At 37.0% G+C, this 25,125-nt stretch overlaps 3 protein-coding genes and 2 long non-coding RNA genes across 8 annotated transcripts in view; 2 read left to right on the plus strand and 3 right to left on the minus strand.

Annotated features, from left to right (window-relative positions):
- Positions 1 to 9,838, minus strand: part of LOC149034760 (uncharacterized) — a 95,990-nt gene extending 86,152 nt beyond the window's left edge. The window contains exon 1 of the mRNA XM_089194450.1: positions 9,159 to 9,838. The gene's annotated coding sequence lies outside the window, so the exon portion shown is untranslated. The remainder of the gene's footprint in view (positions 1 to 9,158) is intronic.
- LOC149034761 (uncharacterized) overlaps positions 1 to 18,675 on the plus strand; it is a 73,457-nt gene extending 54,782 nt beyond the window's left edge. The window contains exons 2-8 of one of the 2 annotated variants that reach the window (XR_016183068.1): positions 14,122 to 14,314; positions 14,440 to 14,519; positions 15,039 to 15,152; positions 15,473 to 15,924; positions 16,042 to 16,762; positions 17,132 to 17,222; positions 18,047 to 18,675. Coding sequence is in view for 1 of the 2 variants with exons in the window: in XM_089194435.1 (XP_089050561.1) it covers positions 15,874 to 15,924; positions 16,632 to 16,762; positions 17,132 to 17,218; positions 18,047 to 18,080 (303 nt within the window). In the remaining variant the exon portion in view is untranslated. Of the gene's footprint in view, positions 1 to 14,121; positions 14,315 to 14,439; positions 14,520 to 15,038; positions 15,153 to 15,472; positions 15,925 to 16,041; positions 16,763 to 17,131; positions 17,223 to 18,046 lie in introns of those variants that run through there. The other variant, XM_089194435.1, reaches the window with a different exon arrangement.
- The window catches only part of LOC149034762 (uncharacterized), a 66,638-nt gene extending 47,963 nt beyond the window's left edge, over positions 1 to 18,675 (plus strand). Inside the window, exon 5 of the long non-coding RNA XR_016183079.1 lies at positions 18,071 to 18,675. This is a non-coding gene — a long non-coding RNA (uncharacterized LOC149034762). The remainder of the gene's footprint in view (positions 1 to 18,070) is intronic.
- Positions 1 to 21,775, minus strand: part of LOC149034742 (uncharacterized) — a 367,942-nt gene extending 346,167 nt beyond the window's left edge. For all 3 annotated transcript variants that reach the window (XR_016183093.1, XR_016183095.1, XR_016183094.1), the window contains exons 1-3: positions 21,601 to 21,775; positions 20,797 to 20,876; positions 19,897 to 20,049 (exon numbers count right to left, since the gene is read on the minus strand). This is a non-coding gene — a long non-coding RNA (uncharacterized LOC149034742). The remainder of the gene's footprint in view (positions 1 to 19,896; positions 20,050 to 20,796; positions 20,877 to 21,600) is intronic.
- A 1,851-nt stretch (positions 21,776 to 23,626) lies between these two features.
- On the minus strand, positions 23,627 to 24,901 carry LOC149034765 (uncharacterized). Its single transcript, XM_089194391.1, has one exon. It carries the CDS (start codon positions 24,771 to 24,773, stop codon positions 23,940 to 23,942), a length of 834 nt encoding a protein of 277 aa, XP_089050517.1. The 5' UTR covers positions 24,774 to 24,901; the 3' UTR covers positions 23,627 to 23,939.
- Between the last annotated feature and the right edge of the window lie 224 nt (positions 24,902 to 25,125).

Below are 25,125 nucleotides of genomic sequence, written 5' to 3' on the forward strand. Positions count from 1 at the left end.
AGATTCCTTCAAAGGATACAGCTAGTCCCTTATCACACCAACTGATTGCTTCTTCAAATCTCTTCAATTCAACACAAGCAGCGGCTCCTGTAGGCAACAACACAAAGAAGCATACTATTACTGTAGCTCAATTCTGAGAAAAGAACCTGAAACCATTGAAATCATTACAGACCAGAAGAAAAAAAGACAAAACAAAACAAAACAAAAAAACTAAACGGAAAAGGATGAACAGGCCCTATTAGGTTTCAGTTAGATTTATTTAGCTTTAAAGACAACTAAAACTTCCAAGAACATTTAAATTGGGATCAACAACTCCCACAAAAACACTAAGAGTTAGTTAAGTCCTGATGCTTCTTTTTAAAACAGCCAGATAGTGACTTAAGAGCGTGTCCACGAGAACACCAGCAGTCGTGCTACGTGCCATCCCACCGATTTCAGTGAAACTTTGCCAATTTAAAGGGTCTACCCCAAAACTAAAAAAACAGACTGGTTTCTGTTTTAGTTTTTCCGGAGGGAGAAAGACCACCCCCCCTCCCCGGTTTTTCTTCGTTTTCACCAAGGAAATCGCTTCAAATAGGTAAAATGTATGAAGCTCTCACTGCAATGGTTTTAACCGATTACTCTGAGGGTTTGCACATATATTTTTACATCCTAAGTTAATAGGCGCCGCGAGTATCAGTCAGTTTGATCTACGGCTTGTCAATCAACAGAGGCAAATATACGACTGCGTTTTTAGACTTTTCGATTCATCCAAATATATGACAACTTTGAGGTCAAATATCTCCAGTTGCCAGAAAGCTACAACACTAATCTTAATTACCCTTTATAACCCATCATTTCATCTCTGAAAATCATCAAAAAAATCTTTGGGCACTACCGCATTTTTGTCTTGGATGCCTTCTAAAATCTGCGACTGTGATCAATCATCTTGTATAAAGAGCTAAAAAATGTAGGTTTATTTTGTCAAGTGACCGCCTAGAGCAAGAATTGCGTGACAGGTGTAGTTGAGAGAAACTTGTCACAGTCGCAGATTTTAAAAGGCATCCAAGACAAAAATGCGGTAGTGCCCAAAGATTTTTTTGATGATTTTCAGAGATGAAATGATGGGTTATAAAGGGTAATTAAGATTAGTGTTGTAGCTTTCTGGCAACGGGAGATATTTGACCTCAAAGTTGTCATATATTTGGATGAATCGAAAAGTCTAAAAACACAGTCGTATATTTGCCTCTGTTGATCGACAAGCCGTCAATCAAACTGACTGATACTCGCAACAGACATTAACCAAGGATGTTAAAATATGTGTGCAAATCTTCAAAGTAATCGGTTAAATACCATCGCAGTGAGAGCTTCATACATTTTACCTATTTGAAGCGATTTCCTTGGTGAAAACCAAGAAAAACCGGGGGGTGGTCTATCTCCCCCCGGAAAAAACCAAAACAGAAACCAGTCTGTTTTTTTTAGTTTTGGGGTAGACCCTTTAAACTGGTAAAGTTTCATTGAAATCGGTGAGATGGCATTTAGCACGACTGCCCGGTGCTCTCGTGGACACGCTCTTAACATATCTGACACCTGTGACTCATTGAACTTTCTGCATTGAATGAAGATTTTAGATATATGAAAATTCATATATTTGCACTGCGGTGGAGAGATGAAAAATTTAGAGATCCTCGCAGCTAAGAACACTACTGAAACGAGTAGTTGTAAATAGGACCTGAAAAAAATTCAACTACTCGTTTCAGTAGTGTTCTTAGCTGCGAGGATCTCTAAATTTTTCATTTCTGCATTGAGTTCTTCATCCCGTTCAAAATAATATTTTCATCATGATTAATGCAAAGTAATGGCGTAACAGTCAAGAGCTGGATTCAAATGTACATCAGGGTGGTCTCGACCTATTAATTAAAGTCAATTGAGGCAAGATTGAATTCCATTTAACCTCATTTAACCTTAGAGTGTTGAGTTCTTTTTATTATTATTATTATTATTATTATTATTATTATTATTATAGTACAGCTAACATATCTAACCTCTCACAATTGCCTTAAGGAAAGTTGGATTTAACTCAATGGCTGCTTCTGCATCCCTTAGTGAATCCTGGTGATTTCCTGTTATTGAAATAAATATCTCTGATTAGCCATACATGTTGCAAACCAACTACCATTACTATAATTTTGGGAAAAACTTGTGATGCTCATTGATATCTGGGGTAAGAGGTTACTTCTTTGTATATTTGAGAGGCCAAGATAAGATGTAAATTTTTCCGGGCATGCATTCAAAATCATCACTTTTTTCAGAAAACTACTACTGACAACTCAATAGCTTCAAAATAGAAAAAAAAATGCATATTAAAGTTCTCATTATCTTACCAAGTTTAGAATGTGCAATTGCCCTGTTGTTGTGCAGCTTGGCCTTCAGTTCTTTAGCATTGCAGTTCATTTTAATTCCTTTGGTGTAAAAATGAATAGCATTGATGAAATCTCCTTTCTTGAAGGCCTCATTACCCTCATTCCTATAAACATCAGCTGTGGCTGCAAAGAAAAAATAAAATAATTCGAAAAAAATTAAAAAATGGGTGTCAAAGTCTGTGGTCGTAGTTCATAATTATTTGTGTATAGTCAGAGCTGCCAAGATCTGGAGATTTCAAATCTACAGATTTTCAATAGTTATGATGATGCTAACAATGTAGGTGACAACATGGGTAAGAATAATGATGAGAATTATAAGCATCACTCAACTTGAGACAAACCCCTGGAGATGAGGATTTTGGAGATAGGTTTCCTAAAATTCCTATTCCCTGGGCAACATTAATAAAATGTTCAAATGCCCCACACAATCTTATGTAAAAGGCGAAATAATTAGGGAATTTCACTTTCCACTAGTTGATCAAGCTTTAAAAACTAATTGACCAAGCTTTAAAACCTAGACCTTGAAGCCTTATTTCTTCTGAGACATTTGTTAGTGAAAGTGCACTATCTGCCTTAAACACCTCCATATTCAATGATAATTAACACTTGTACTCTACAGGAAATTAGATGTGAATTTTTATTCAAATTACCTAACGCCAGTCAGGCAGGGTTAGACCCCCTCCCCCCCCACCCCCTTTGGCTTGGATGAAGATCAAATGCCTGTGGGTTGCTCGAGGAGAAAGGAGGGAATGTTGAAGGTTTCAAAGTGATTATGTTTCATTAAAATAGAAAGATGATGGTGATGATGATAGTGGTACCTATGATGCAAACTTACGCAATGGATGTTACGTGATGATAAAATAAAGTCTTAACTTATTATAACTTTGTGTTATTGCTTTGAACTGTTAGAAAAGAAAATAGCAAAAGTTTCTGTGTCATAGATCTTCTCAATGAACAGCATATTGTAATCATAGAAGAGAGTCATGACTGGTCAAATATCCTTTAAAGTGGTCATACACTGTATATATCCTTTTCCACATCTGCTGGCATTCTTGAAACTGATCGAATAGAAATTGTTCTAACAACAATTGAAGCCGAAGTTGAACCTAGCTCACCTCGTAAAGTGTCCTCGTCAAAATCTGGTGCATTTTCTCTGTCAGGTAAGTCTTCATTTTCACATGGAACTTTAATTGAACTTCTTCCTGTAGCCATAGCAACCGTAAGAAGACTGATGCTTCTTAAAAAGTTGTTCTTTTATTTAAGTCATCCTGGCCTGAAAAAAAGGTAATTGAAAATGGTTATAAACATCAGTCAACATATTACCCAGTTGCAAAATAAATATTTTTTCCCTTCTGAGAATGGGAGGGATACATAGACACAAAATCAGAAGCCAATTAAGAGCTAATGTCAACATGCATCAGACAAACAGCGGCAAGTCGCCCAAATTCGTTTTCTCTCCTACTTTCATATTTTGTATCCCAATATGTCCTAATAATTGTGGTGTAGTTTTTTTGTGAAAATATATTTCAGTTTTTGTGAAATGATTTTTTTTCGTTCGACCGCTCAAATATGCAAATTTTTATTCTGAATTTTACCCGAGTTGTGTGACCTCATTTAACGAAATTTACTTGACCTCCGGTATTTCTGTCGGCATAATCCTTTGTTTTATCATCTAAACTTAATCCCCTGACATTATTGAGGCTGGAAAAAAAATATTTATTTTTTGGTAAATATTTTTGTCCGACATACTTTTTCTATGTCGAAAAGTAGCATCAAAACAAAGACAGTTTTAACAATGACCGATATGACAGAATATACTGAGCTTCTAGCTTTCAAAAGACAAAAGGATGGTTATAAAGTTACTGTTAAAATTTTCTTGTGTAAATGTGTTGTTCTATCGTGAGACGAACTCAAAGTTCGGCAAAGTTTACTTGCTAGCGACTAGGAAATATACAAGGTGTGCCTACTTGTCGCCATCTTTTATTGGCATATCGAGGCATAAATCACAACAATTTAAAAAAAAAATCTAACATAACACTCTTACCTAGTTTATTTATGATTTTATAAGACCAATAAGCTGTTTCGGTCATTATATTACGCTTGGGCATTTACGTTGTGTTTTCCCCTATCCCAGTTATATCAGAAGCTAGTCACGCAATAATTGATACCAAAACAAATGAATATTTACCCTGTATGAACATTTTTGTTTATGTTGAATTGACAATATTACAATATGTTACTTTTGTGGTCACTAATCGTTGTTTCAGTGGCAGCGTAGCAGTTCAAAGCGGGTTGTTGCTTCAACGCTATTGAAATTTATTATATATTATATTATAATTATAATTATATATTATAATTATATAATTTTTAATTCTGGCAGGAAAGCAAAGCATGATGCTCTGGGAGTAAAAACTATTAGGGGCCTTTTACATGATATTGGAATGAGTTTTGTTCAAGAACGAGTTTATCTCGGTTGCCTCATGATACCAGAGTAAAATTATTCGAAACGAGTCATTTCTAAAGGAGTTTATTGAGGTTTTCATTCCAGAACGAAACACATATTCTGGACGACCTTTTGTACCTGTGTAAAGTAAACGCAGTACGACACTCATATCTGTATGAATCCTCTGTAGGAGCGAGGGAAGCATAGAAAAGGGACGTAAATACTTGTTTTTACTACTTGTTTTTATAATCTAAATTATCTTGCATGTAAACGCGGTATGAAATTCATTTCATTCCGGGATGAAACCTATTTTGGAATAATGTAAAAGGTACCTTATGACGGACAAGTAGATTTTTGATGCGGGGAAGGGGGGAGGGTCTTTTGCCAATTGCTCGATTTTTTCGGGGGTTATTGCCCAACACTCCAACGTAAATAAATAAATAACCAGTTTACGTGAATTTTACGAGATGAGACTGACAGCTCGTAGTTGGCAAATCACATCTTTTGTTTTTAGGTGCTGACCGGGTTGGTGGGGGAGGTGGGGGAGGAGGCGATCGGAAATGGGTGAGGATGCCTGATTTGTCTTTGATGCTAACTTTAATTATCCTGATAATCAAGACTGGTTGTTTTTCAAATATCATAAAATCCTTGCTGGCTGTCTTCACTTACAAAAAATCTCAAGACATGTAGAGTAACATGGAAATCAATTGTTCTGGAACTCAAAATAGCCTGAGATACATGTACAGTGTTGATCATTTTTCCGAAACCCAGTACTCACTTCTTACTAACCATTCGAGCACGAGTCTTTACCAGGGAATATTGGCCCAAGATTACGGCAGTATAGAAATGTCATAGTGCCAATATTTCCCAGTACAGCTCAAGAAAGCAAGGTAATGGTCATGCACTAAGGTCACTTACACTAATCTAGTGTATTGTGAATTTTCTGGCCTCCAAGTAAAAACATAGGCATGCGTAGCATGCAAGAGTTATTATTTTTTTTTTTTAACCGGGTGGGATGAGATGGGACACTTTGTGTACCTAATGTTTTCATTTTTGTAACAGAAAAAGAGCGTAACTTTATAAAAGATCGAAAATATTGCATTACTTCACCCTTAGAGAGAGAGAGAGAAAAAAAGGTAATTTAGCTGAACTCACACAGGTATCTTGTGGACTATTTTCACTATTGTCTAAATACTTCTAAGCAAAAATAAAATGGATTGATGCCACGCTTACTGTTTTCTTCTTCGCAGCAGTTGTTTGGTCTCGTCACACAACGCCATCTATTCCCCGACGGAGAGAGAGCGCGTAGCCTGATGAGACCAAATAATAGTTGCGAAAGAGACCACGCTTACTGCCGTTCCTCTAACAGAGAGAAAATCAAAATTATTCGTCTACAGTTAGATGCCTGAAAAATATAATTCTATGTAATTTTACCACGAAAAGCAAACTGAAACTTTCTTGTATCTCCAGTAGACTCTAACCAAAGATATACTACAATCTCGACCAAATGAAGATACATTTCACAAGAGAAAAGGATAATATTTGAGAGAGGGCTCCTTGATTGGTTGTTGCCTATCTGGACTTTACCCACTGTGTGTGAAATACCTGATAAAATGCAGGTTGTTTACAAGGAATAACACGCAATTGGATTAAGTCCAAGGTAGTTAAAAGCCGAGTTTATTCGTAGAAAAAGTCAGAACGCGGATGAATTGCGTTAAAAGTTCACTATCAGTAGCATTTAGTGGGAATTTTTTCCAGTGGGGTTGGATATTGAGGTAAGAATACGTGATTAAATGCAGGTTGTTTACAAGTAAATGACACGTGATGGAGCGAAGTCTAATTTGGCAAAATGGAATTTAATTGGCGAAATAAAATTTGTAATCAGTAGACTAGGTCAGGGAAGCAAAAGAAAAAGAAATATACATATCCCAAAAGTCTGCACACCCCCTCCCCTACTGCCTCCTTCTACTTGCTTTTCTGATGGTAATTTCGTTTCTAAGTATGAATTTACTCTATTTAAGACGACAAGGTAGTTTTCCATTACCAGAAATCCGAGATATCGATCATACTTGACCTCTCCAGGCCTTGGCCAAGAAACAATTATTAAGAAATGTGTGGGATAAAAAATAAATTTTCAAAATCTTCAAGGATCTTTCATTTTTACGAATCTTCAAAATTTTCCTGCCAAGATCGTTCAGGATCTTGGCAGGAAAGTAAAAGATCCTTGGAGATCTTGGCAAGAAAATGAGAGATCTTCAAAGATCTTAACAAGAATTTGGAAGATCCTCAAAGAATTTTCAAAGATCTTTAAAGGATCTTTAAAGTTCTTGTCAATATCTTTGGAGATCCAGACAAGATCTTCGAAGGTCTTGACAGGAAAATGAAAGATCTTTAAAGATCTTGGCAAGAAAATGAAAGATCCTTGAAATCTTGACAAGAACTTTGAATATCTTTAAAGGTTCTCATAAAGATCTTGTAGGATCGTTAAAGATCCTTCAAAGATTTTTACCAGAGATGTGTCACAACAAGGCGAAAAATATAGAAAGCGCTCGCCGCATCGGCCTTTTTTTTTCGTTGTTTTGCTAGCCACTTTGAAAATTTAGCCAGGCATTTTAAAGTAGGTAATTCAAATGGTATTTATTATAGTGTATACGTAAATACGCTAGTCATAAAATCAGCAGTCCACTGTTTGCAACTCTGCACAATTATCATGATGAGAAACTTTGTTCGACGATTTCCGCTTGCTGAGAAGTCTTTCCACTTGATACAATTTTACTCCGGGTTTACATTTCCTCTTGCCTTTAAAAGCAACAATAATCTACACGATCTTTACTTCTTACCGATCACACTATGTTGTTTTTGCAACCACACCTTCGGGCATGCTCCGTAGAACTTTGAGTACACCACAGTCAGGAGGTATGGCACTAATGGTAAATGGTATGGCTTTACCTCATTTGTTATTGTTTTGAGTGATTGCAAATCAAGGCTAGATCTCAGGTTTAAAGTGTTCATACTATGAAGCATCTAGTACGTTATGCCACTATAACATCATGTATTTTTTTCCAGCAAAGTTTTACACCCCTTTGTATTAGTTAGGCTGTTAGATTTGAGATTATAACTGATTATTGTTACTGTTTCCCATTTACATTGTCATTAGTAATTTTATTCTTGGCATACTGAAATGTATAACAGTAACCAATTTATACTAACTGTGTTAAGAGTTCATTCCAAGTACATGAAGTTACTAAATCATGAACAGCAGTTTAACTAAAAAGAAGCAATCTGCAATACCACTTGGTAGGCTATGATTCCATCATGATTCCATCATGATCACCAGTTTGGAAGGTTGCATCTCTAGCTTCTTGCAGTGACAATTCTTGGTTATGTGTCAGAGTAGTAATTGTGTCAGGTACCGAAATTGCATAGTCACTCTGCATGTATTGAACATCTTTTAGTTATATAAGGTCACGCATAAATGAGTCAGGAAAGCGATGTATGCTGCACAACATCGATGTATGACATCCAAAATCGATGTATTCCAGATGAAATTGATTTAGTTTATTTTAAGACTTGCATTATAGCGCATAACAATAACGTAATTGAACAAAACATTAAAATATCCATGTTCGATATTTTGTCCGTACAAGAACCTCATAGTGCGAGCTGGATTTCAGCTTATTTTTATTTTCCACAGGTGTGCTGATAAATATTCAGTTACGCTGTGTTCTTCATTAAACCAATTAACATTTTTTCAAAAGAAGTCAAATGTGTGTTAAATAATTCGTATTTTGATTTGTCGCCTGAAATTTTTCTCTGACTGAAAATACCTGCCAAGTTTTGCATCATTTAATAAGCAAGGAGGGTTTTTCATCTTCCCCTCGAAACGTGTGTTTGTGACAACTGCTTCTTCTTTCAATTTCTATAATGCGAACAGGATGTAACACGTAGACGGTAGTTTATAATCAAAATAAAAATGAAAAGGCTTCAGATTGTCTCGTAACACTCAGTTCTCTCGGTTCTCACTAAATATTCTTCTGAAAAAAATGGAGTAAGCAGGGACACAGCACTTTAGATCGATAACATTTTCATAACTTGCTCTTGTCTGCGATCATATGGTCTAGTGTGTTGTTGCCGGATCACTTTGCTGAAAGACCTATATGAAACCAAGACCCCACGCCTCATACCGGATTGTCTTTATTTTACAATGTACAAAGTTTTTCTTTGTTAATACAAACTGGCAATGTTACTGATGGAACACTGCGAGTGGGTGAGACAAAAATACACTTCGTTTTATAAATTATTTCAGAGCTTACCTCAAAACGACGTTTCGTCAACGACGGAGCGTTGAATTCGTCCTCAAGAACCTGGTAAATTTGTAAAATTTTGCAAGACCGAAGATATTTTGATGAGTTCTTCAGAAGGTGACTTAACACGAACGGTGTCGAGAGGGTACTCTTTTCCTAGTGGTCTCACGACGTAGAAGTATTTGATTAAATTCCTCTGAAATTTAGCTCGCGGTAACGTAGAAGCAACGCTTCGAGCTTGCCACAAAAGATGTTCACTCGACCACGACAGGATGCAAATGACTCACTATTTGTTCACGACCATAATGATGTCTTTACCATTGCGTGACGTTCTCGGAAAAACCAGATGTTGATGATGTAATACGTTGTGGACTTTCCCGAGGAAATGAGTCTTAAACAGAGAGTAATACAGGGGCGCGCGCAGATGTGAATTTGATTGGTGGAATACAATTCAAGCACGTGAAAAATTGCCTGATGTTCATGTAGTGCTTGGATTGGGTATGTTCTAATGAACTTTGGACGTTGTTTTCATGGTACGTGATGAAATATGAGTTGTTTGGCGTTTGCGTTATGAGTAGTGGAGCGGTAACAACACGTTCAAGTTAAAAATGATACAATAAATGAAATGCGAACCTTTCATATCCCGATAAATCTCGACCTTAATCGACGAGGCTCTTGCGAAGTCAACAAACCATTACACTTATCAAATGAGCCCAAAATTTCTGATTAATGTTATTCTTTGTGCACAGTCCCCTGATCCGTGACATTATTTTCAAGAACGCGGACATGCGTAGCATGGGTGGGTTGAGATGGAACTCTTTGTGTACCTAGTGTTAAATTTTTGCAACAGAAAGAGAGCATAACTTTCAAACGGACGAATATATCGCATTTCTTCACCTTAATAGAAAGAAAAAAAACTTAATTTATCTCAACCCACACCACAGGCGACCCAAACTCCAGCTGTAAGATGATTATCTCGCAAAATAAGAGTCGTGGCGAAATTATAATCGTCTGTCTGACAATATTTATGACCACTCATGGGAATAAAAGAATGTTGTCTAAATTTTCAATTAAAATTTCTCACCTTACTTCCACAGGGTATCGCTTGTTATCTGACCGCTTACTATGTTAAAAGGGAACCCGTTTTAGCGAGTTATCCATTTCTAAGTTTACTACGTCGTAGAAAGCCAGAGCAACACACTGCATGTCCGAACGCTCGTTCCGGCCGAGAAGCGAAAATCCAAGCTCAAAATGATCGGGCGGCCACAAATCCAACGCAGAATTCAAGCACATATACTATAGTTTCATTTCAATTTACTACAAACTCAATCTTGCCCGTGAAACCGATGCTAAGCCGCAATTTGCTTCAAATTCTCAAATTTACCTCTAGACTACCTTGCCATGTAATAATGAAGAAATGTAAAATGGTTTCCGTGTTTACATAGCCTGATGTAAACACGCGGGAGGTTGGGAGAACACGAGATAAGCGTAGGAAACCACGACGCGAAGCCAAAAGAAACTAATTCCCCAACTATGCCCCCTGACACAAATAAAACACAATTCACTTTTTGGTACTGAGAGAAGTTTATTAAAAATACGAATGAAAAATAAACAACAGCCAATGATATGCCAAATAAACCTCTCTGCCACCCTATGACATTACGCAAAATCACCCAGGGTGGGAGGGTAGGTGGGAAGGAAAACAAAACAGTACAATACAAAATATCTGGTGTTCGCTTGAGGTGAAAAATGACGCGAAATGAAATACAAAACTCCTGAAGCCTGGTGCTAGAGGGCGTGTGTTGCGTGTGAATTGCTTTAGGAAAAGAAACGTCACGACTCACAGAAATAACAGGTTGATCTTATGTGCCCGAGTGATTAAGGCACTAGGTTCCACGTTAAAGTCCTTTACCCTGCAACTTACTGGATTTGTTCTCGATTGCTCGAGCTCAACTCCTTGGCTGCACTTTGTCTGTAGCTGATTGGTTTGCCTCCGGCCAATTGAGATTTTTAAACTCTACGTTTACCTGCATTGTTTATTGACAATTTGTGTTAGTGGACAAGAAGAGACACCTCGTAGAATGTTTTACGGATCAGGTAAAATGAACCATGATATCCAAAGTGAAATACTTCCTAGAAACCTTTCCAGTTTTTGGAAGCTACGTACTCATTCCCAGCATCTGAAAATGGATGGTCATAACTAGTGCCCTACATATATTTCCATGTTTTTTGATGTCGACAATTTGTTGTGATCTGAAAGCTTCAATCCAGCTCAGTTACTTGTTGTCTTTTCATTGCCTCTCCGTCCAACTGTGTAATGAACTTGTGGCCAAAATTACTTAGTTGTCACTGCTTGTGGTCAAAGGTTTAATATCATCTCTTTTCTATCATTCACGGGTCGGATGAGCGAAGCTTACTTTTGGCGAGGAACGTTCGTTAATTTTTAGCCAAGTGGTTTCATGCTACGTACGAAGCAGAACTTAGCACTCATGTGTTTCTCTCATTTTCATATGTTCGCAAGCAAACTAAGCATCAACGACAAAACAGCTTGCTTGAAGACTTGGTTTTCTTGCGGGAGGACGCGCTCTTTTCATTATTTCCTGGAAAGCTCCCGATCTTTCTCATTCTTCTATCCAGAACCCTTTATTTGCGAGAAGTCTGTGCTAAATTCTCGCGGTCAGTGGTCGGCGCATCGTGGTGGCCAAAGCAACTGACAGCCCTACTCTGGTTTACCTACGGATAGACGCACCCCTTTGTTTTTCCTGATAAGCTCCCGATCTTCTCAGTGTCGTTTCTTGGACTTGTCTGTTGCTTTTGCAATCGCTTTGAGTAAATTAGAGCCTGAGGCAGTCAATGGGCGAACGTTTATTAAAATCTGTCAATAACCTCCTCTCCAGCAGTCTGCGCACTCGGGCAGTTTCCCGCGCTTTCCTAAACCAGAGCAAAGGCGCCTGAAAACGAGGTAGAAGTTACGTATACTTGCTAATCTGTCGATTAGTTTATTATCTCGTCTGTTACGTCATCACGACGCGCGAAAATTACAACCCGTCATTATAACTTTCCGTTGGTTGGAGTTGGGCGGAGGAAAATTCAAGAAAGTGATGAGAGAAATCAAAGAGATGAGCCCTGTCAACGTGAGTACTATTCATTGTTAATTTTTTTGTACTTAGGGTGGTTAAAATGAGCTCCTAGCTAAATTTCGTCGGACACCTTCGGAATTTGTCGTGTGCCAGGCTATAGGCGGCCGTCACCACCAAAAATACAAGGATGTCAAATAGATCAGCAAATACAAAGATGGTGTAAAGATCAGCTGCAGGATAGTATAGCTAATAAAGGAATGGCATGGTCGAATTATAGACAGTCTCGACAGACTAGCTCAATTACGAATAGCTTAGCACTCATTTGCAATACAGTACTCAAACTGTGTAGCGTTGCGTTAAACGGCTCAGGGTAACGTCGAGTAGAGACAGCGTAAGCACAAACGGTGTAGTATTGCTTCAAATGGCTCAGCGTAATGTAGAATGGTACTGCGCACACGCATATGGTGTAGCGTTGTGTGAAATGGCTCAGCGTAATGTCGAATGGTACAACGTACATACCAACAGTGTAGCGTTGCGTGAAATGGCTTAGCGTAATGTCGAATGGTACAGCGTACATACAAACAGCGTAGCGTTGCGTGAAGTGGCTTAGAATAATGTTGAATGATACAGCGTAGACACAAATGGTGTAGCGTTGCGTGAAATGGCTCAAGAAAATTGTCAGGGCACGGCGTGGACCCTGGTTACGAGTCAAAACACTGTCTCTACAGGGGAGGGGCAGGAAATAAATTTAAGGCTAAAATATGGCGAACTTTTCTAACGAACCACAAACGATCGTCTGGCAGACGTTATGAAAGGAGAGTATTAGGGAGTATTGGACAGAGTATCTCTGTCCAAAAACGTGAAGGAGAACTCTAAGTGATCGATAGAGAGGAAAGCAATCTTCAGCTGCTCGTTTATTTTCTTCAAACGTTCACTTTGGTATGGCGGCCGTTTCTTTGTCGATTGCTTGACACTCAATATGATGAGGGTCTCTTTGTCGTAGAAATGCAATAATCTACCTTTTCAAGAAAGAGCGCAGTCGGATTATTTTACATATTGCAATGGCGCAATTTTTAGCTTATTTTCAACATTTCCCAATTGGAAACTAACTAACCTTGCCTAAAGTGCACTAGATTCTCCTTATTTTCAAACCCTGTTTATCAAATCTCTGAGTCCACTATGCATAAACCTACAAAGATTTACCAGCTTTTGGTTTACCAGTCTGTATATTGTGACAGAACTCTAAAGAATTAAGATTTAGTGTGTATATCAGACATGAACTACTTGAACCTCTAAAGGAATCAAGACCAGGGCTGGGTTGTTCAAAGCTGGGTTTAGATAACCCAGGGTTAGTGTGAAATCGGATTTCAGCTCTGGAAGCTTTAAAGGAAAATTCAGTAGAATTCTTTTTGTCAACAATTTGATGATTAGATGCTCCATATAGAGTAGAGGAAAATGATCCCAAAAAGGCTATCGAACAAAGAAGTATAGAAACCCAGATTAAAATTTAACCCTGGGTTAGCGCTAATCGGCTTTCGAAAAACTGGGCCCAGGGTAATAGTTTCTACTTTACTTTTCTAAAGTGACTTTTCTCCTTTTTAATAATTATGTAAAAAAAGCATTTTATTTTTTTCATTTTAAACTTGACACACTAGCTACCTTAAAGCTAGGAGCCTGTTAAGTACCAGGTTCTTGAGTTTAAATATAGAATTATGTATGCACCGGTTGGCTTCATATGGGGTTTCAAACAAGTGTAGCGCATGCTGTGCATCAGGAACAATTTGTATCAAAAGAATCAATCATAACATTTAAATATATTTTTTTAAAGTAATCATTGTCATTAGTATTATAACAGCAAATAAGAAGTTTATTTATACTTTTCTATTTAACAGTTTTCAGCGTTGTTGTAAGGGTATCAAGCAGCCCTAAAACAGTCAGGGAAAGATTTTGGTAATAGAAGTGCATCATCTTTAAATGTGTGTGGAATCTTGACATCATCCTATCGTGAAGTGACACCAAGTGAGAGTCTTACTGCAGTCTGTGAGCCTGAGGGAGGAACTCCAGTCCATACCCCCAGACAAGAAGGTAATTACTGCTGTTTCACTAGTATGCTCTATTGCAATAAATTCAGCCATAGTTACCATTAGCCTTTTGTAACCCAGGTGGAATCTGTACTTACTTAGGATAGTTCACTTTTTGTCTTAATGCAGTCTTTGAGCCTGGAGGAGGGACTCCAATTCCAGCTCAGAAATATGAGGCCTCCCCAGCAATTGTGCCCCCAGTCAAGAAGGTAATTACTGCTGTTTTAAATGAGTATGTTCTATTGCAAGTAGTTCAGCCAAGGGCTGCAGTTAGCCTTTTGTATATTCCAGTTGGAATATTCTCTCAATCTGTTATTACTTAAGATAGTTAACTTTTGTAAAATTTGCCAGTGTTTTAACTCTTTAAGTTAAATATCTGAATGTTAATTCTCCTCATTAGCTGCTACACATTTCCTTGTAAATTAGTTATGAGTATTTGATTAGATCAAGGTGAAAAGTTCTACCAGATAAGTTTGAGAATTCTCACTACCTGTTTGCTGGATAATGTGTGAATATTACAGGAAGAAGTAAGATGTTAAATAGGGTTAAGCTGAAGAAGGAGTCATTTGCAATTATTATGCATTTGTAGACTCAGTATAAACCTTGCCATGAGTGAAATATAGTTGATGTTTTATCATGGGGAGTAATCAAGGAATTTTCTGTGAATGTTTACATATCTACTAAACACAAAAATAAACATTAAAATTGTCAACCATTTGACCTCATAGTGCCTGTTCAGGAAAGCTCTGACCCCCTGTTGATAAACCTCCCCAGTCCCCATCATCACCTGAGCCCAGTGGAAAGAAGATTGGAAGTAGAAAGTTCAATGGAACTTGCATTTGGTACAAAAGAACCTTTGATTTATTTAATTTTGTATATTCATTCATTAAATTTTATTAATTTTCTTTTCACCTTCATTTGTCAAATGATGATGTAGGAGTGTCCTTTGGCAAGTGGTGGCTGTTGATTTTCCTTGGGATAACCTAAATTATCAGTGGGCGCATCAACAGTCACCCTAGGCTTATTTTGAGAAGGAACATGTATACTATAGAATAAATAATGTAGACAGTTAACCTGTTTAACAATCAAGACAGTAGTTAAGAAGTTCAATCAACATGGGCTGATCATTGATTAATGATTGAATGATTTTATTTTTGATTAGAAATCCCACTGGTTCAAATGGCTACAAAAGTCTTCAGCGGATAGGCCAACAACAGGGGACATTGAGAAAGGTAAATTGTAATGTAACTATCTCTGTGGTGAAAAACTTAAGGCAATAACATTCTATCATGCTCAGGGTTTTATTGACAGTAAGCTCTCATATCTGATGAGTATTTTCCTATGAATGATAGATAAAATATCTAAAGGTGAAAGGTTTTTTTTGATGTTAACCATTTTGTATTGCATGAGATGTCAACTGCAAGGTGTGTGAAAAGTGGTGTGATTGTCTGGGTTGAGATAATTAATGTATATTATATAATTAATTTAAGGATTTCTTCTGATTAATTAACTGCAGTTGAATTAAAAAGGAAATCTGACTATTAAACAAACATTTTTCAAACCATGCAGACTCACAGGTTGAATATGATGTCAGCTCTTTCTTCACAAAAAGTGGTGAGTGATTGAAACCACAAGGGCTTGAGTTTTTGGTTCATGTAGTTTAAGAAAATAAGTCTTAAAAGTGGTATGATAATCTTTTCTGAAAGGAGTTTTCAATATTTCTTTATTCAGATCACTGTGATGAATCAGGCAATGATGTTTTCCTTTTGAACGCTGCATGGGAAGGTACCTTTGGTATCAAACTGGTCACAATCAAAGACGCTTACTGACAATCTCTGCTCCTAAGGGAGAGTATTTCTTTAATTCTATGTTAATGACTAAACTATGTTAATGACTATGTTATCCAAAAGAAAACTTTTTAAGGTGGTAATTAGATGCACATTCTGCTCAGGATATTTGGGATCCAGTTGAAAGTGCAGTGTAGATACTCACATGATGGTTATATACAATTCAGTTATTCCCTATCGTGCAAAATGCATTGAAATTGAGGTAAATTTTTTATTTCCTGTAATCCAAAATTTTACATCTTGTATTACCAATCATTAACTTTAATGTGAGTTAATCATCTTTGTTTGATCTCTGAATTCAGAAATGTAGAAGTCAGTGACAAGATTTTTCTTGATGTACTCAGCACATCAAGAAAATATTGTCACAGACAACTTCACAGTTGTTATCCAGGAAAAGGAAGATGGTGCGAAGCTTTATTCATAAATTATAACTATAATGTGGGTTAATCATCTTTGTTTGATCTCTGAATTCAGAATGTAGAAGAGTACATGAAGAAAAATCTTGTCACTGACAAATTCACAGTCATTATTCATGGAGAGGATGATGGTGTAAACCTTTGTTTGATTCAATTGGCAAAGAAATTCTACAAACTATTAAAGAATAGGTAAGACAAGTTTGTACTGATGGAAACATATACCTACTTCAAATATTAGCAACCAAATCAACAAAGTCAGAAGTCAGATGATAAATTTGGTGAATTATACTGGTACTGGTAAAAAGCACCTTATGATGCTGATAACTTTTTATATCAGTGGATGTATTACTGACAATTATTTTGCTGATAGAGTACAGAATATGGTTTTATCTGACAGATTTTGGTAAATGAATGATATAAATTAAACTGTAACGTCTCTTTCATTGAATTTTTCTTATTCTCTCTTTTGTTATCATCAGTATTTGTAAATATCCCGTAATTCAGCCTATGGCTGCAATGGTGGTTAATAAAGTATCTCTCTTGCTTTTTTCTCTGCAGGTTCTTTGAAGGATTGAACTTTTGCATCATTGTAAAGGCCAAATTCACCCTGAAAGCTGTTTTCAAGCTTGCCAAACCATTCATCTTGTGGGTATAAAAAACAAATAGTTTATTTTATAACTGAAAAACATGATACTGCTTGATTTGTGATATTCTTGTAAAATTAAAACCAAGTGGATTTAATAAAAGTTATTTTAGTGCACTTGGTTTGTGTTCATAAAACTAAGGCTATTGACATTAAAAAATGCAATCAGGAAAAAAAGCAGAGACTGTTAGAAAGAGATTATCTGGTTTCATTAACTGAGTTGATAATGTAAATAGGTCTCTGTAAAGAATTTCTAAAGCTGATGTTTCAAGTGTTGTAGTCCTTTGTAAGAGCAAAAGAAGGAGTCTATTAGAACTGAAAGATAAAGCATTACTGTGAACTGCCTATAGAAGGGTTAAATGAGATTGAACACATTGTAATAAATTCATGTTATGCATGTGAATGGCTGACAGGCTCAAATTTCCATAGAGTGTATGTTAAGATTTTATGAGTGTGAAAAATATTTTTGGTATTAGACAATACATTCTGGAATACCTAAAGCATGTTAGTTTCTACAGATACCATGTTGGGTTGGGGGGAAATTGTTTCATATTGTCTTTTCTTTGTTTATATTTTGTAAACAGAGATTCAAGTTCTGTCAGATTTTTCTATACTTCAATACACCATGTCAGGGATGGGGGGGGGAGGGGGATTTTTCTTATTGTCTTTTCATTCTGCATACCAATGTTGCATGCCGCCCATGGCAGATCAGTTGTCAAGCTGTTGCACTGTGATTGACATATGAAGTGCTTTAGAGATTAGAGGTTTCTCAGTGTCCTTGTTTGGCCTACAGTAACAAGATCATGTCAGTTTTACCCAATTTCTTCCAGCTATGTCTCTGTTGAGATCATTAGGAAGCACTGAAAGCAAGAGCACTGAAGATGCATGGTAGGGGATCTTTGAGGATTTTCAAATTGTAGCGGCTTTTTTTAGGATTTTCAAATTTAATAGTATCTTCAAGAGAATAAGTCATGACTAAGTTTTAGTCCTTTTAACATGGAGGAGTGCATAATGTGACTGCCATCAAGATCAGTTGTGTCTCCTAGTGTTACATCAAAAACTGGCTGCAAAGAACATTGCATGCTTATTTTTTGCAGAGATCCTTGAGGATCTCCTTATGAAGAGAAGCATAACAACAGCTCTCTCTGTAGTATTCATCATTTTATTTAGTACTGAATATGACAGCAACCAATGACTGTGCATCATGCAGACTGTTATATAGCTAATCATTATAACAAGCTGGGCATATTTTTTTTCATTTTTGTAAACTGAAATATATATGTACTTATTATTTGTAAAAAAGAGGTGATTATCACCAAAGCAGACTGTTAAACATGCTTACAGCCAGAGTTATGGATAAGAACTTTCATGAGAAGTAGGGCATATACTATCTCTCAATTTTTGTAAACGTAACATAATCATAAAGGGTCCAATTAAAATGCAAGATAATTACTTCAAATTTTGCCAGACTTCTTTCAAAGATGTATATTCTCTGACATTGAGGAAATCTTTATATCCCTGACTTTTCCCAGAACTTGCAGCAACCATGAACCATGCTTCTGGTATAAAACTATTGGTGGAATTAGTTCCCACCAACCCCAAGTATTTCCCTGTGTTATTCCCTGTATGTACACACAATAACATGTGAAACACCTTCTGCAGTCGCTATCAAATAAAACCAGCAGTGTTTTCAAATCAAATGTGCACCAGGGAAATCCAAAATGGCGGACGAAGTTTAAGAAGAAGATCTGCAAAATAAGGCATTTCGGCATCATTAGCCTCTGATATCCATCGTGTTTTATTTTGTTTGTGTCTCCAAGATGAAGACAAAATTTACCACTGTTGATCCTTGCGAAGTGATCACAGAGCTGTTTCATTCACTAGTTTGCATCTGCCTGACTTAACCTATCCCCTGAAAAGCTTAGATAATGTGTGTAGTCCCCCTCCCCCCTCTCCCTTCACAGGAAAGATCCCTCTCAGTAAATTCATGGGAGATTTTTTGGTTGATGAAAATGATGAAAAAGATGATAGTTATGATAATGCTTATAATGTGGGTAACAATGGTGATGATGATGATGATGATGATGATGATTAAGCATAAAACCTAAACCTTGTAGACTTTTTCCTTCTAAGCCATTTGTTAGTAAAAGTGCATTGTTTACCTTAAACACCTCCACAGTTAGAGATTGATATAACACTTGTATTCTATTATAAAGTCTTGACACTTCTGATTCAAATTCCCCAATGTAGTCAGGCAAGGTTCAATTCCCCCCCCTTGTTCGGCAAAAAGGAAGGGGGGGAGGTTGAAGCTTTTAACTGATTGTTGAATTATAATGGGAAGATGATGATGATGATGATGATGGTAACTATGATGCAAACTTACAAAATGGATGCTGTACCATGATCAAATAAAGTATTTACTTATTATAACTTTGTGTACAGTGTACTTGCTTTGAACTTTTAGAAAAGAAAATAACAAAGGTTTCTGTGTCATACATGTAGATCCTCTAAATGAACAGCATATTATAATCATAGAAGAGAGTCATAACTGGCCAAATATCTTTTAAAGTATTAATACAGTGTATAATTATATCCTTCTCCACATCTGCTTACATTCTGTAAAATGGTGGAATAGAAAAAGTTTTGACAATAACTGAAGCTGAAGCTCAACACAGCTCACCTTGCAAAGTGTCCTCATCAAAATCTGGTGCATTTTCTTTTTCAGGTAAGTTTTCATTTTCACATGGAACTTTTATTGGACTTCTTTCTGTAGCCATAGCAACTGTAAGAAGACTGATGCTTCTTACAAAGGTGCTGCTTAAGTTATCCTGGCCTGAAAGAAAGTTGGTTGTAAATGGCAATAAACATCAGCTCAACGTATTCCCAGTTGTAAAAAATAAAATTTTCCCTTCTGAGAATGGGAGGGATTAACATAGACACAAAATCACAAGCAATTAATGTCATACTATTAAAGTAGCAAAAGAACAAAGATATGTACTAAAATATGATTCAATATTTATAAAATACATTTTCAATTGACTGAAATAAATTAGGCAAGTGTAGCAAGTTCATATAATTTGTTGCAACAGCAATTCAAATTATTTAAGAGGCTGAGGTAGTCGGGTAAAGTCTGTATTTGAGCAGTTGCCCATCCAGGCCCTTAGCTTATAATACTGGTAAAGTCTGTATTTGAGCAGTGGCCCATCCAGCCCCTGAGCTTATAATACTGGTAAAGTCTGTATTTGAGCAGTTGCCCATCCAGGCCCTGAGCTTATAATACTGGTAAAGTCTGTATTTGAGCAGTGGCCCATCCAGGCCCTGAGCTTATAATACTGGTAAAGTCTGTATTTGAGCAGTGGCCAGGCCCTGAGCTTATAATACTGGTAAAGTCTGTATTTGAGCAGTGGCCCATCCAGGCCCTGAGCTTATAATACTGGTAAAGTCTGTATTTGAGCAGTTGCCCATCTAGGCCCTGAGCTTATAATACTGGTTTCCTCACATGAAGTGAGTGGGAGTAACTACACCCCTTGGATGGGATGCCAGTCCATCCCCTTTCCCCCAGGCATTTCATCAGGCTTACCTGGCTAATTTCTGCTAACCATTTAAAGGTAAACTTTACTCAGATACCAATCTATCATTACCAGTTGATGAATTGGAATCCTAAAAATCAAAGGCAGTTAGTTGAAAGGACGCTTCCAATAAATGACTCGGTGACATTTGAAGAAAAGTCATCGTTTCTCTGTATTTAACATGGAAATCAGTATAACAGTACAGTTAAAAGGGCGAATCTAAGCAGTCTATCAAAAAAAGAAAAAAATACTTTTAAACTGTATGAAATAATAAGCATAAACACGTGAAATAAGCTGGAAATGTTTATAGGTTTTTGATCAAATGCATCGTAAATAGGAGAGCACATTAAATTAATACTTATGTTAGCCTGACACGAAAGCTAGTGCAAAACACGATCATGATTGTGTGCAAGACACGCAGACGAAACTGAAAGTGTTCCGATCATCAGCGCCTGCACAAAATCAAATCCATGACTTTAATATTCCTTTCAATTCTCCCGAATTACTTATTTTATCCAAGGTAAATGCTGGGTATCGCCTGCGAATTTTTGTGAATTCGACAGCTGTAACTTGTTCAAACAAGCAGCTTAATTAGCTCTTAAATAACACGAAGCGGTAATACAATTGATACACCCCAGAATCAAGTAAAAGTTAGCAATCCTCGTTAGTTAACTGCACGAACGTCTTTCACTGCCGGAGATCAGAGAAAATTAGGACAGATTAAGAGCATTTGAGGGAGAAAATGTTAACTGAGAAATGCGAAATAAAAGTATTTACCTTACATTCAAAAATCTGATACAACCATGCGTTCTTACCTCTGTCGAGGAAATGGAAGGCACGTTTGACTGCTTTACGACCTTGCTTCCTCAATCCATCATGGAAGTGTTTTTAAAAAAAGTCACTAAGACTGAGAAAGTACCAAGAGAGAGTCGACAGCTTCGTTATAGAACGAAGAATTGTAATTGCGCGTTGTAAAAACGAAAGGGGGAGTCCCCTAGTCCATAACTCTGTGCAAGCTTAAAACCGGAAGTGCGTGACTTTTGTCACGAAGCACCTCCATTCCTGCGAGTTCTCACGCGGTCTCGCTCTCTGCCGATATAGAGTCACGCACTCGTTCAAAAAAGCAAATTCTAACTAAATTCTTAGTGAAGGAGTTGTCCTTGTATCAGGATCTCTTTCACTCATCTTTGACTCGGCAGTTAGTGGTCACGCAAACAATGTCTACCGTGAACAATGTCGCAAGAGCTCTTGTTGACAGGTTGACTGTGAAATTCGCAGGAGAAATCGCGCAGGACACTGATGGTTATGATCTATTCAAGCTCTGTGAGGACCTCTTCTTGACTGAGAATGAGAGGACGAGCATGTTCAGAGAAGGTATTCAGTCTGATGATCTCTCGAAGATCAGATGCTATGGGGAAGATATGAAGAAATCAAGGTTGATTTCAAGGTTAAATTCATGAGTTGCCTTAAAAATCAAGGTGGAAATTAAAATGTGCCAGAACCCCCATTTTTATCTTACTTAATGCGAAAACATAAAACGGAACCTATTTTTTAATTTTTATAATGGTACATGTTTTTGGTTAATCTTTCTAGGACAAGGTTATATACAAAGTTAAACATTTTATTTGATTCTAATGCTAGTTTTCCTTTAGTTTGAGTTAACATATTTGATTTACTCAATCAGTTGATAATTGATTCCTAGGAAGTGAGTCAAACTAAGGTTTGAAGTTCACCAAGAATAAGATTTACTTATGCTGTCTCTTAAGTTACATTATTATTACATGTATTATGGCACTTGAAGTTGAGTTATACTTGACGAATGAGGAAAGTCCTCTTACAGTTTTGAGTTAAGTTAAGTGCTTACTTCTTTTCAAAACAGCTAGACAGTGACTAAACATATCTGACACCACTACCTCACTCAATGAGCAACAGGAAACTAAAATTTTTTCTTTGCATTCAGCATTGAGTCCTTCATCTAACTCAAAATAATATTCTGATCATAATGGAAAGTCATGGCACAGCAGTCAAGAGCTGCATTCAGATGTACATTAGGGTGGTCTCAACCTCTGAATTAAAGTCAATTGAGACAAGATTTAACATCATCTACCTTGGAGTGATGAATTCCCTTTTTTATTGTAGCACAGCTAACATACCTAACTTCTCATAATTGCCTTGAAGAAAGTTAGAGTTGACTGAATGACTGCTTCTGCATCCTTTATTGAATCTTGGTTTTTATTATTTTATTGTTTTTTTTAAGGTAAATACTGTTACTTTTCGAACATATTTTTGTCAATTCCTCAACATTTTAAGGTAAGTTTTAAACTAACGCGGAACGGCAGTTCTCTGCAACGAAGTATTCAAATTAAACTTAGCAATCATCGGTAGTTGTAGCAGACTTTCACAACACCAGAAATCATAGAAAATCCGTCAAAAGAGTTAATTTAAGCTCAAAATAAAGGCATTTACCCGATGTATAAAGATCCTACACAACCTGGTTAAGTCACCCTGTCGGGTAAACGGACGCGACTTTTGACTGTTCTATAAGCCTTTTTTTTACAACCTTGCCACCTCAATCCGTTCTGGGAATGTCTCAAAGGAACTCATTAAGATTAGTAAGGTCCAAATAAATTAAACAGAAGCGTTATCGGACGCGAAATCTCAAGACAACTACCCAAACTACAAACTTGCCGACAGCGTTGCTGTCTAATATTAGGAGTTGTTTTTTCACGGGAAAAACTGAGGCTCAAGCTTGAAGTAGATGACACAGAAAACCGGAAGAAGAGCGCTTCTGCTGTATAGTATGACGAAATTATGGCTTTGTGGTTCAAAATACACACTGCGTTTTTCATGTGTCGCACTGTTCCAACATTAACAATTAAAACAAGGTAATAAATTATACAAGTTTAGAACATTTAACTAGAAGGAAAGTTTTAAAACATTTAGTTCAAACGATATGGAATCGCTGAAAAACTGATCTACATAATAGGTTAGGCGTAACAACAAGAAGCAAGAATTGTAAAAAAAAAAAAGGCAACAACTTTTTACGCTCCAAGTGAGCGCAATCATTTCAGTGAGCTGGTCATGTGATCAGGGTAAGCGAAAACGAGTGACTCTGAGGACGAGAATGAAACTCTTTCGATTTTCGCTGTCTTTCTCACTCTAAAGGTATATGGAAACAAAGAATGTTCCTGTCGTCGATGAAAAACTTTTCCCAAAAGAATTTCATTAAACTAATTCTAAAAGTGGTTGTACCAAAGACCTCCAGCAGTTCGTTTACGGTATCCAAATTCAAATCGAGCGAGTTCTTAGCTCGATCTGTTTTATGCATCTCGCGGATTTCCACACTCAGGGCTAAAAGGGTAGCCATGAGATTGATAAAGGTAACAATGAAAAACAAGAACACTGTTAGTTTAGATATAACAAAAATGTAAATGGGATATTTCTGCTTTAAGGAGTTCAACCTGGTGTAATTTAAAAATCCCACAACGAAAGTTCTGAGAATGTAACTTACTATTAAGCAAACAATTACGACCCAAGATGACAGAGATTTGATAGAAATTAGTAGCTTAACATATCGAAACAAGGCGACGGTCAAAAGGATTATTAAAGTCCAAAATGAAGGAACGTATTTGAGCTGATGTAAGATTGCCTTGTAACCGGGGAACTGCGGAACATTCTGAAGGGCAGCTTTAGAGATAGCGGTGAAAATACATAGCGAAGCCAGCCACATCATCGTGACATCCTCTGAAAAAGGGAAAGCCGCATCTGTTTTGCACTGATATGCAGTGGATTTGTCCCGGAAGCAAGCAACATCACGAACCATGTACAAAAATGCTCCAACTAGCTGCCTTAGCAACAACAAACTGAAAGCCAGTGCTGAGAGTTTTACATGATACGGATTTCTTTGTCTTTGTCCTGGAAAAAAGTGCCAGTAGCAGTCGGCTGATTCCTGTAACAGTGGCCGGTGTATCTCAATACAAGTTGTCATGGCAATGTCAACACCACCTGACTAGGATAAGATAAAATTAAGTTGACATTATAATGAAACAAATATAAGAAAAATATTACAAAGAGTTTCCCATTGATATCAGCTGCACTCCTAAGCGGTCGAAGGACTCCATCACTTTTAACCGAATATACGGTAGTTTTTTTTACCCTAATTCTTATTCTTGAGAACTTAAAAGATTACAACTACTGTGGTAAATACAGTAACACGCTCTTTAAGTGCCTTCGCCGTAAGCTAAACCATCTTTTACGTATGTGGCACTTGTGATTGGTTTCTTTGATCACCAGACAATCGTGTATGATCAATACAGTTTACCCTGATACTGATATAATTT

This window comes from Pocillopora damicornis, chromosome 14 (genome assembly GCF_964200805.1).
Source record: "Pocillopora damicornis chromosome 14, jaPocDami1.2, whole genome shotgun sequence".
In the NCBI taxonomy this organism is placed as follows: Eukaryota; Metazoa; Cnidaria; class Anthozoa; order Scleractinia; family Pocilloporidae; genus Pocillopora; species Pocillopora damicornis.

What these genes read in the sequence shown, in the direction of transcription:
- LOC149034765 (XM_089194391.1), bottom strand. Translation starts at nt 24,773, where the DNA reads ATGACAACTTGTATTGAGATACACCGGCCACTGTTACAGGAATCAGCC.